Source organism: Oncorhynchus kisutch, linkage group LG3, assembly GCF_002021735.2.
Source record: "Oncorhynchus kisutch isolate 150728-3 linkage group LG3, Okis_V2, whole genome shotgun sequence".
Classification (NCBI taxonomy): Eukaryota; Metazoa; Chordata; class Actinopteri; order Salmoniformes; family Salmonidae; genus Oncorhynchus; species Oncorhynchus kisutch.
In genome coordinates, this window is record NC_034176.2 from 17,018,031 (window position 1) to 17,029,840 (window position 11,810).

Below are 11,810 nucleotides of genomic sequence, written 5' to 3' on the forward strand. Positions count from 1 at the left end.
TCTGCTGATGTTCTTATCGAACGAAACATTCAATCTCAATACCAATACAGTTTTTTGTTCCCAAAACTAGAGTCTGTTACGAACAGAGTGCAATGAGTTTTGTCAACTTAAAAATTGCATCGTTAGGAGTGCAAAGGCGAATTGAGTTATTGCACACACACACACTTCACAGAGTAGGCGTTCCCTAATGGAATTATGCAAATACATGCTAGAAAGAGCCAATAGGATCTCGCTAGCTTGTGCTTGGCTCTGACCACTTCCTTACTTGTTCTGCCCACTATGTTTCATTTTCTCCCATTGGTAACAACATCGGTGGTGTATCTCAGGTTAGTTACTAGTATCTTTGGTTGTACTGTACAGTGCTTCAACTTTGAACAGATTATTTTAGAATAATACCAATGTGAATAGAAAATATGCTGTTTTGCCAAGAAAAATGGATCTTGTGAATGCTCATGTAAACTGCACTTTTAAAACATCCTTGCATATTACTTGCATCACTGTTAGTTTTGCCATGACAGCCTGTTGCCATGCAACAACAAAGCAGATAGTTATGGTTCATTTTTATGGGACCTTTTGAGGAGTCAATGCTTATGTCATATTATGTGTTGTGTGTGTTTGTTTTTTACAACCGACATGTTTTAGTAATGTGCTCATTATTGTAATCATCTTCAGTTACCTAATTGAGTTATTCTGTATAATGACAAAATACTTTTTTTTACTGACAGTAACAGCAACAATAGGCAAACTTCTCAGGGGCCTCTACCACAAGGTTGTGTTCGGTGTTGAGTGACAGGATGTGTGGAAATGATAGAACAGGGACTTTCCTATTTGGCGGATGTGACGGTCATGGAGGCAATTGAACCCCCTCGCGATTTCTGAGAAATAGGTTACAATAACTGTGTGTGTGTGTGTGTGTGTGTGTGTTTGAGGGAGAGAGAGGGGGGAGGGAGAGAGAGAGAGAGGGGGAGGGGGAGGGGGAGGGAGTGGGGAGAGGGGGAGGGAGGGGGAGAGAGAGAAGGGGGAGAGGGCGAGGGAGAAAGCTTGAGAGAGAGTGAGACAGAGAGAGAGAGAAAGGGGGAGAGTGAGAGGCAGAGAAAGAAAGAAAGAAAGAAAGAAAGAAGAGAGAGAGAGAGAGAGAGAGAGAGAGAGAGAGAGAGAGAGAGAAAGAATGAGAGAGAAGAAAGTGAGAGTGAGAGAGAGAGAGAGGAGAGAGAGAGAGAGAGAGAGAGAGAGAGAGAGAGGGAGAGAGAGAGAGAGAAAGCGAGAGAGAGAGAGAGAGAGAGAGAGAGAGAGAGAGAGAGAGAGAGAGAGAGAGAGAGAGAGAGGAGAGAGAGAGAGAGAGAGAGAGAGAGAGAGAGAGAGAGAAAGCGTAGGGTACGGGGTAATAGCATTACGTAAGCTGGCTCCTGGAAATATTTACCCCTCATTTGCACACCATGCTTGGAGTTGATGCCTTACTCACCGTAAAGTACAACATTGCTCGGCCCCAAACATGGGGTTTTAACACGTTTCCAGGTTACCACAGGGGGGAAATCCACGGTAGTTTTCTCGCTTCAAAAAGGTTACAAAGGTTGACACTATTTAATGGACACATCATATATTAGGAGAGAATAGTGACAATTACCATCTTAAACATAACTTGGTGAATTATAAATGGAGTCTAGTTTAAAACCGACTGGCAACTTACACAATGATCCATCTGCACCAGGTGAAAATGAGTATCCTTCTGGATTTCCTCAAAGTATTTGCGATGATGTACCCCAGCAGAAGTACCTGTGCAGCAACTGTAATAACGTACTGAATGAGGCACGTCAAACTTTGTGCGGCCACCGCTACTGCCTCGCTTGTGTCAGTTGGTTAGTGAGGTAAGGCATTTAAATTACTTATATTCAAAGTTTTGTGAAACATCTTCAACAATAACCAAATTTAACTATTTCTAACACAGCCTACAACTTCCCTTTTTTGCCATTCCCTTAAATTAAGTTAAGATATTACAATTCTGTTAACATATCTGTGTATATTGTATTGTAAATCTAATCCCATATGTTCATTGTTGTTATTTAGTAATAACAACAACCTTGTTTGCAAGATGTGCAAAGAAGAAGATCCAAGCTCAGAGAGTGAAACAAGCATACTGACATCAGACAATGTATGTATAGTATTACTGAACTTTGTTTAAATACTGTCATAGCACAAGTGGATAGAATTGAATGACACAGCAAGCCTATATGACCTTGAGTATGGGCAACAAAAACATTATGGCACGGATAAGTTACTGCAAAAAAAACGCTTCAACAACACATTAAAGAGGCAATCTGGGATTGGTACATTCTTTTTTACCTTTTACATTTATGATATATAGCCATGGATTGTTGGGGAATTTAACTTGTAAATGCCTCATGAGCTTAGCTCAACTGTTGTAACCCATCAGAGCCCAAATTATAAGCCTGTTTTACTCCAATGTTTATAAAACAATGTAATTGTTAATAAACACAGGTATGATTCAAAACATGTTTTTTTTATCTCATGGATGGTCAAGCCTAGCATCCATAGCTCCGTCTAGTGTTCACCTTTCTCCAGCCCCATCCCTCAGCCGTTTACCAAAACAAGTGGCAGGATGACTACTTTGTTATTTTTCGAATCCCAGATTGCCCCTTGTTAGGACATCCTTTAAAAATACCATTCTAAATGTAGGCTACAGTTATCTTTTCAGACTCACTATAACACCACAGCGTCAAAAAGTGAACTTTCCTGTAAATAAAAACTACGTCGGATGAGTTTAATCCAAAGTGAAACAGTTGTTGGAGAGTCCCCCATGCCCCTGTATCTTTACATAGAGGTGTGATCATAATTTCCATTCTTCATTATTTGACTATTATGCATGGTACAGACACCAAGGTGATGTGTGAATGGACTTGATGTGGGTAGGATCCTGCTCTAATATAGGGAAGCAAGATTACATTTATTCCTAAATACACATTCAAATAGAGGCTCTACAACAGTATAATATTGGTGCTTCTAGTGTTATCCCAAGCACTCTCCTTCTATCTACCTTCTTCAGATTTCCATCTACCTTCCATCTACCATCCATCTACCTTCCTCATCCTTCCAGCTACCTTCCATCTACCATCCATCTACCTTCTTCAAACTTCCATCTACCTCCCTTACCTTTCATCTATCTCTGGCATTTACCTTTAATCTACCTTCCATCTACCATCCATCTGCCTTCCATCTACCATCCATCTACAGTACCTTCCATCTACCATCCAATCTAACTTCCATCTACCTTCCCTTACAAATATTCTCTGTGATTTACCTTTAATCTACCTTCCATCTACCATCCATCTACCTTCCATCTACGTCTGGCATTTAATTCCTTGTATTCCTACACAAAATAAATGTGCAATAGTAAATATTGTATCTGGATAGATAAAATGATTTACTATTGTCTGACACATGCAACGTTTACTGTGAATGCAGTCTCTGCTAAAGCGGGAACATTAGCTTTAATTATATTTCTACTGCACTGTAGCGCAGCTCTTCAGCGCTACGGATTGAATAGTGCCCTAGATATTGTTTAAAACACTGACAATTGAGTTATACTTTTCAGCTCCCCAAAACAGGAGACTCATAGGTCTGACATTGGCAGTGACATAATCTACCCCCTCTAATCAGAGTTTATATTCTGATTTTAGCTGAATTCTCACCAGAGAATTGCATTGACATAAACTATTTCACTGTTCTGGTCTAAGTCTTCTCAGACGAATGTAAGAATTGAGAAAGACAATCAATGTGAAGAGATTGCTGGAGTGGAGTGCAGTGGTGTAATTAGAATGGCTGTAGAGTTCACAGTGTTGAACAAGTTGAAATGTGTCTGATGTAAATTAGTCCACTGCTGAGTCCATAGAAAAATAATGACTAAAAAGGACATTCCCATTCATGTCAAAATGCAGTGTTGTTTTTCTATGGTGGAGACATGTGTCTCACCAAAAAATGACTAGTGAATATTAATATGTTAAGTCAGCAGGTAACATAAAACTAATACTTCAGCATGCGTGACATATAACTACAATGGTTAAAAGGTATTATTTTTGATAATACCATATTAATAGCATATTAATGAGCCCATGTTGGTCATCACTGTAACCGAATGCTTCTGATCCAAGTCTAAGCCCAGAAGAATGTGGTTCAGCATGAGCTCCTCCCATCATCCTAGGCAGAACAGCAGATGCCCCATAATCAGCTCACTTGTTTAATTAGGATTTTGGTCTGTCGTGCTAAAATAATAGGCTCGTAGTATATTCATATCAATATGACGGAACATTTGGAAAAATCTATTTTCATGGCGGATGACTCCTATATTTTGATTCAATCGGGTTAATGAGCCACATTGAATACTTAGTGAGCATCACAGTGGAATGGAAACTAATTGCTGAAGCTTATAACAATAACTCACATTTTTTACCTTACATTTAGCATTCATCTTCCCTTTTCTATGGTCACAAAGCAAAGGCTTGACTGCCTCCGACTGTTCCTTCCACAGTGGGTGCATTGTTGGTCGTCAGTTTTCACTAGCTACTGTAATATTGAAGTATTATTATGATGATGATTAAAGCGATAGAATGACTTTGTGTATTTATTGCTTCTGAAATCTAACAGTATAGAGACACAGACAGCAGCACTTCAAAGATCCACTTCAAACTGTATCAACTCAGAACAATGACAGCCGGAAAACGTTGTCGTTCAAACCAGTTTAGCACGGAAGAAATCGCCAGTGTGATATATAGAAATCCGGCCATTCTTTATTATGCATAAACGTTTTCCCTCTGAGGAATAAAGTGATTTAAAGTGTAAGTACTGAATTATTAATTGAAGTACTGAAAGTTGATAATCTTTTTCCTGTGTGTTACATCAGTTATTCAGTGATGCAGCCATCAATAAGGAGATCTTGGAGTTGAAAGTGCATTGTGCTAACCAAGGTTGCTCCTGGAGGAGTATTCTCAAGGACTTTGAGGTATTGACACTTTTTTATACATTTGAAGGATACATTTAAGAATGACTTTTTTGTGTGACAGTGACACTGATATACAGTACCAGTCAAAAGTTTGGACACACCTACTCAGGGGTTTCTTTCTTTCACTATTTTCTACATTGTAGAATAATAGTGAAGACATCAAAATGATAAAATAACACATATGTAGTCATGTAGTAACCAAAAAAGTGTTAAACAAATCTAAATATATTTTATATTTGAGATTCTTCAAAGTAGCCACCCTTTGCTTTGTTGACAGCTCTGCCCACACAATCTGAGGTGCAGTTAACTCGAGTTAACTTATCCTCTGCAGCAGAGGTAACTCTAGGTGTTCCTTTCCTGTGCTGATCCTCATGAGAGCCAGTTTCATCATAGTGCTTGATGGTTTTTGCAACTGCACTTGAAGAAACTTTAAAGCTGGTTGAGAGAATGCCAGAAGTGTGCAAAGCTGTCATCATGGCAAAGGGTGGGACTTTAAAGAATCTCAAATATAAAATATATTTTAATTTGTTTGGACACTACATGATTGCATATGTGTTATTTCATAGTTTTGATGTCTTCACTATTATCCTACAATGTAGAAAACAGTACAAATGAAGAAAGACCCTTGAATGAGTAGGTGTGTCCAAGCCTTTGACTGGTGCTGTAGCTTTATTTTTTATTTAAAAAATACACTGTAATTTGTAGGTAAAATGTAAAATGTTCTTTACAGTAGTTGCATAATTAGATCAGGATCAGTGGCCAATATGTCATCTAAACGAAATTAAAATACCAAGTCCTCTTGTAGACCAAATCTTTTAAATTGGTACCAAAATAATTCAACGATTTGTAGAGCTAAGTTATTTCGATCACAATGCTACAATTCTAATAAGGACAGTACTTAGTGATTATACATCATCTAATGCTGCTAAGATAATTAGGTTGTTTATTACAAGTATATCATCTCATAAAGTTTAGTTGAAATGTTGCCATTGAAAGTTTATTTGAAAAAGAAGGGGAAACAGAATCTAATAAAAAGAACAGAGGCCTATTTTGAATGATCTAGATCAAAATGGCCCCTGATGGCTGATATTGATTTTGCACTGAGATCGAGATGTTGAGGATGAAATTGATTGATTCACTGAAATGTTGTGCTGAGCTCGGTTTGGTTATAGATTGCTTTGTTGTTCTTTCTGAATTGTCTTGAATCCTCGTTCAGGAGCACCAGGGGCAGTGTGAGTATGCCCTAATCCCCTGCAACATAGGCTGTGGTCACATGGTGCTGCGAAAGGCCTTGGCCTGTCACCTGGAGAAGGCCTGTCCAAACAACATGTCAGTGTGCCCTGCATGCTGCCACTCTTTGCGCCCCATAGAGCTACAGGTAAGACTGGCCCAAAGAATCCAGTTCCAGACGTGCATTCAGTAGCTGTCAAACTAACCACCTCGCCTGAGTTGCAAATACTGACACTAACAGGTCTCGCTGACATTCTGAGATGTTCAGCCCTGGTATGAAGTGTTTTTCCTCCTACAAAATGGTTAGATAAGAGGTAAAGAGTTCTATGACTTTTGAAAGTTTGGAACACACCTAATAAAAATGTAGTGCTTGCTGACTAATGGAGTTATGGAAAGAAATAGCCAGTGTACTGTTTCCTGTGGCTCTAAACTGCAGGAGTTTCAGAGTTGGGAATTCCCCCAAAAATATGTTGGAATTGTTCTCTAGTAAAAAAAAACATTGGTTGGGGTCTTGGACATGGGGTCAGTGTGACATTGGAGGGGTCCCTGCAGCGCAGCTGAAGCCGCAGGGTCTCTAGTGTTTACTGCTACCCCATATTCCCTTTCGCCAGTGATCTGAGTAGGGCGGGAGGCTGCCGAGAGCGTTGGACTGCAGCGAAGGGGAGCAGAAAGCCACAGAACACTTTAGACTCAAGTAAAGTTAGGCTAACCATTAGGGGGTAGGGCATCATGATTCGGGGTAAAATGTATACAAGGGATTGTTAGGACCGACTCCAAAAGCTTTAAGTACATACTACTCACTACACTGAAACAGTAATACTGTACTACTTAAGTAATTTATTTTTATTTACCTAGGCAAGTCAGTTAAGAACAACTTCTTATTTTCAATGACAGCCTAGGAACTTTGGGTTAACTGCCTGTTCAGGGGCAGAATGACAGATTTGTACCTTGTCAGTTCAGGGATTTGAACTTGCAACCTTTCGGTTACTAGTCCAACACTAGCCACTAGGCTACCCTGCCGCCCCAAAATACTGTACTACTTTACTGTTCTACTGTACTGTACTACTTAAGTAATACTGTACTACTTTACTGTTCTACTGTACTGTACTAATTAAGTAATGCTGTACTTAATCAATGGTATTACTAGATACCTCGTGTAGCTATCGATTCTATGAAAGAAACTGTAGGCCTACAGATGACTGTTTCTCTCAATATCTTCAGCATTTTTGTGTGTTATTTTACAGACACACTCATGTCACAGTCTTGGAGAGGAAAAAGCGGATAAAAAACAAAGAAAGGGAAAGGTAGGAAAAAATGTTTGTTCTTAATGTAGCGCCTGTCAAATCCAATGATGTTATTTGTTGTATAGCTGATGGTTGCTGTGAAACACTTCTTTGTTGCCACATGTTAATTGTCAAAATTGTCTTGATTCTACAGAGTAATCCTCTTCCAGGTTCCAAGGGGAAAGAGTATTGTGTTTTCTCTGAAGTTGGTTGCACATTTAAGGTATTATATTAATGCCATTACTGCATTATAATAAATGGGGCATCAAATACAAATAATGTGGCAAATTAGAAAGCTTTTGCAGTACAGTTATTGACATTTTTGCCTTCTAATCCCATGTATTTTAGGGGACCACAGAGAAGCTGAGAGTGCATGAGAACAGCAGCCATGTTGGCCACCTTCAGCTCCTGCTGCGTGCCGCCACCACCACCAGCAGTGACCTGCAGGCCTCCCCACTAACATCCCCTGCCCCAGGCAAGGAGAACAGGGCTATGGATGAGCAGCTGCCCCATCTCAGAGACACTCTGTCTGGCCTGAGGCTCCATTGGGACATGGGACTATTAAAGGGGGAAGGGGAGCTGGAGACGGAAGGAGGGGACGGAAGGAATAGCTCGGCAGCTCACAGCCTGCGAGATGATGACCAGGTGACCATACTCTTGGACCTAGGGCGGCAGATAGACACACTGCAGCAGAGGGTCCAGATATCTGAGAACATCATCTCCGTCCTGAACAGGGAGGTGGAGAAGACCCAGCTGAGCATGAAGGCTGTGGAGAGGGAGAACCAGAGCAACCAGGAACTGATTTTTCACTTAGAAATAAAGGTACAGTATATCTTGAGTTCGAGCATAAACTCATCTTTGTGGACCAGCTGATTCATTCCAGAGCATGCCGTGAACTTCCAAAAAGTTGAATCACACTCCAATAAGTTCAGTTGAATTATACTTCTTAAAACAACTATTAAGAAGTGCATGCGTCTACTATCCTCCCAAATTGTAGAAAAGTAGGCGAATACGTTCAAGAAAGTAACTTTTCTGATGCTCCTAATTTGCAGCGGTGGAATTGTAGACTAAGTATTGCTGCATACACCCACTATTCTTGAAGTAAAATAGCATAATAAAATGCTGGTCTGGCTGGCTGAACAGTGATGGGGAAAGGAAATCCTCAAATGTCACATATTGGTCGGAAAAACGGACTGTTGTCAAGAATGAATTTGGCCTTCCTGAAAAATATCAATTTATATGCCGCTTCTGCAAGCATTCCTCCCTGACTCTTAGAGTAGACAGCCTCTTCTCATGTAGCAGTACATACTGATGTAGGATCTTAATTTGAGCCAGTTTCCTACAGCAGGAAAATAATCCTGCAGCAACAGGAAATGTGAATCATTATGTGGATTATAATTAATAGACATGTTGTAGTGGTTGATACATTTTTCGTAAGGAAAAATCAAGTCTGAAATTTCAAAGTGGAAATTACCAACTTTAGAAGCCTTTTAAATCCTGAAAATACACTACGAGTTAAACATTTCCTGAATTACAGGAAAGTTCTCCTGCAACAGAGTGATCAAATGAAGATCCTACATCTGTAGAATACAATAGGTACTTTATTTATCCCAAGGGGACATTTAATGTCAAACAGCAGCAGACAAAAAAGACACATTTATGAGACAAAAAAGTGGAATAGAAAATCAGGAGCCATAAAAAGTGCCATAAACATGCCATAAATGGCTTAAGAATGCACAAGCTACTGTTGATGGGAGTCAGTTGATGAAAATCACAATTCAACAACCCCCTTACTCATAATGAATGGGAAAAGAGATGTCATTATTCAGTGACAGCTGTGGGGATTTCAGCTTTTGGGGGATTTCCTACTGTAACTCTGAGTAAATATTTGATAAATCTGTTCTTAAGAATCCCGCCCCTGGAGAGAAAAATGTAGGTTTTGAAGTAAATTTCCTGCAATTCTACACATTTCGCCATGACTTATGTGATGTTAATGATCTGAGTGAGAGTGACTAAGAAAATCAATGTGGGATCCCTGGAGGTCAGGGCCCCTGGGCACGTGCCCTCTGTGCCTGGTTGCTATTTGGCCATGACTACTTCAAGTATACATAACTGGTTAGACTAATTTACCAAACTAAATATTGTAAACTGACATGGCTAATTGAGACACAACCAAATGTTGAACTTGTACCTTGTGTGTTCTAATATTGTAACCCTCAACGGTAAGTTGAGACCCTGACTGAGTTCCTAAAACATTTAAAAAGTTATTATTACATTTTTTGGGTCGAGGACCCACTAGCGGCCGGGGGGCCCTAACCGACTGATTATGTCACTTATGCCAGGAGCAGGCCCTGTTTATCAGTTGAACACATTACAATGGTCTCTGTGCTTGTTGCACTGGATACTAAAATGTGTCAGCTTAATTAACAGAAGAATATAAGGTAATTTTACATTGTCAATAAGTTTTTATCTGTTGTATTCACTGTAACCATATGCTCCAATATTTCTCTCAAATCAAAAATATAACTTTCAAAGTGGAAATGACAAACTCCAGATGCCTTTTAAAACTTTTTTTAAATATATTTTTTTAAATGTTCTGCATTGCAGGAAAGGTGTCCTGCAACATGGTGATCAAATGAACATACTACAGTAACCTGACTATGCCTTCTTAATTTACCCTGAGGAGATTAATAAAGTTGTTTTGAATTTAATTGAATATTGCCCTGTAGGTGACAGAGCAGGAGCATAGAATGGCCAGGAAAGATCTGGTCATCAGCTCCATGAAACAATGTCTCAGCGCCCACCAGGAGGTCTCTTATGACGGCACCTTCATCTGGAGATTGTCTGACCTCAGCACCAAAATGAAGGAGGCCGTCTCTAGCCATGGGAATAGACCAAACATGTACTCTCCAGGTACAGTACTCTTTCAACTTGATCTAAAACATTGGAACCAGTGGTGAAGGGCAGTCTATTTACACGGAGGGACAGTCTTCTATGCATACAGCATTAAATAGGCCTTCATTAGAAAGTGCTTCATTTGAACTAAATTGTTCTTATGTAGATGCTTTGTTGAAACATTATACAGACAGCACTGGTTCAGAGGAACCAAGTTCCCTCCAATATTATTTGTATCCACTGAAACACTGGAACAAGTTTATATCAATGTGTTTGTGTCCTCTCTCCTTTTTCTAGCGTTCTACACGGCCAGGTATGGATTCAAGGTGTGCATGAGGCTGTACCTGAATGGTGACGGGGTGGGAAAAGGCACTCATATCTCTCTTTTCTTTGTGATCATGAAGGGGGAGTATGACCTACTCCTCTCATGGCCATTCAAGCACAAGGTAAGGAAGACTCTCTGTGTTATATCTGTGTAACATACATCATAAATGGTTTGTTTAAAGGGTTGACGTTTTCAACTGAAATGTTATTTGAGATGTGTCTCTACAGTAGATAAAACTCAACAAAAACTCATCATGCCTCTTTGTGGATGTAGTTCTCATCTCTTTCCCTCTGCATCATTAACATTATGAAGAATCATCAGCCATCTTGTGAGTGTCTGTCAGACATGTTAATGTCTAATCAGCATATCTCCTCACCAGGTCACCTTCTTCCTGCTTGATCAGAATCACAGAGAACACGTGATTGACGCCTTCCGGCCCGATCTAACCTCCTCATCCTTCCAAAGGCCTGTCTCTGATATGAATGTGGCCAGTGGTTGCCCACTTTTCTTCCCTCTTGGTAAACTTCACTCGCCTAAGCATGCCTACTTGAAAGACGACACAATCTTCATCAAGTGTGTTGTTGACACTTCATCCTGAGCCATGCTTCAAATGATCTATCAAAGGAGGAGGAGGGGGGGGGGGTTAGAATAAGGATTAGGGAATGGTTTGGTTTTCACACCAACCTTGGTTTAGGTTATGTTGAGGACACTTTAAGGGTTCTGAGAGCTAGATATTTTTTGGCTTTACATATAAATATATATTTAATCTATTCTTTAGAAGAAGAGAAAAATCTGAAATATCATTGTATGGTTGTACTTGTATTTATGAGGGTGTATCATTTTCAGAAATAATTTCAAGACAATCAATGGGGTTTTGTTACTGCTAATTAGATATTATAGTTTTGTTTAAAAAAAACTGTGAATTCATGAGATGAATAAAGAAAATATAAACACTGAATTGCATCAACCACCAATTATGTTAATATATGCCATTTAACAGATGCTTTTATCCAAACCAACTTACAGTCATGCATGCATAAATGTTACATATGGCTGGTGCTAG

At 39.6% G+C, this 11,810-nt stretch overlaps 1 protein-coding gene across 5 annotated transcripts; it reads left to right on the plus strand.

Moving 5' to 3' along the window:
- Positions 1-276: 276 nt before the first annotated feature.
- On the plus strand, positions 277-11,705 carry traf1 (TNF receptor-associated factor 1). 5 transcript variants are annotated; one of them, XM_031817856.1, is made up of 11 exons: positions 277-326; positions 1,709-1,865; positions 2,065-2,149; positions 4,916-5,014; positions 6,231-6,392; positions 7,489-7,548; positions 7,682-7,750; positions 7,876-8,349; positions 10,257-10,440; positions 10,720-10,868; positions 11,127-11,705. In XM_031817856.1, the coding sequence occupies exons 3-11, from the start codon at positions 2,090-2,092 to the stop codon at positions 11,343-11,345; spliced, it is 1,476 nt and encodes a 491-aa protein (XP_031673716.1). In that variant the 5' UTR covers positions 277-326; positions 1,709-1,865; positions 2,065-2,089; the 3' UTR covers positions 11,346-11,705. The 5 variants fall into 5 exon arrangements, with proteins under 5 accessions (XP_031673716.1, XP_020324099.1, XP_020324091.1 ...); XM_020468510.2 differs by lacking the exon at positions 277-326 and having other exon boundaries at positions 1,348-1,865; positions 10,720-10,735; positions 10,827-10,868; positions 11,127-11,279; XM_031817857.1 differs by lacking the exon at positions 277-326 and adding an exon at positions 1,352-1,570 and having other exon boundaries at positions 2,090-2,149.
- Positions 11,706-11,810: the final 105 nt, after the last annotated feature.

Bases quoted from the DNA above. Each gene is read 5' to 3' on its own strand.
- traf1 (XM_020468502.2), top strand. From the start codon at position 1,654: ATGGAGTCTAGTTTAAAACCGACTGGCAACTTACACAATGATCCATCT. The intron at 8,350-10,256 runs GTACAGTATATC...ATTGCCCTGTAG, and splicing joins TTTTTCACTTAGAAATAAAG to GTGACAGAGCAGGAGCATAG. The intron at 10,441-10,719 runs GTACAGTACTCT...TCCTTTTTCTAG, and splicing joins ACCAAACATGTACTCTCCAG to CGTTCTACACGGCCAGGTAT.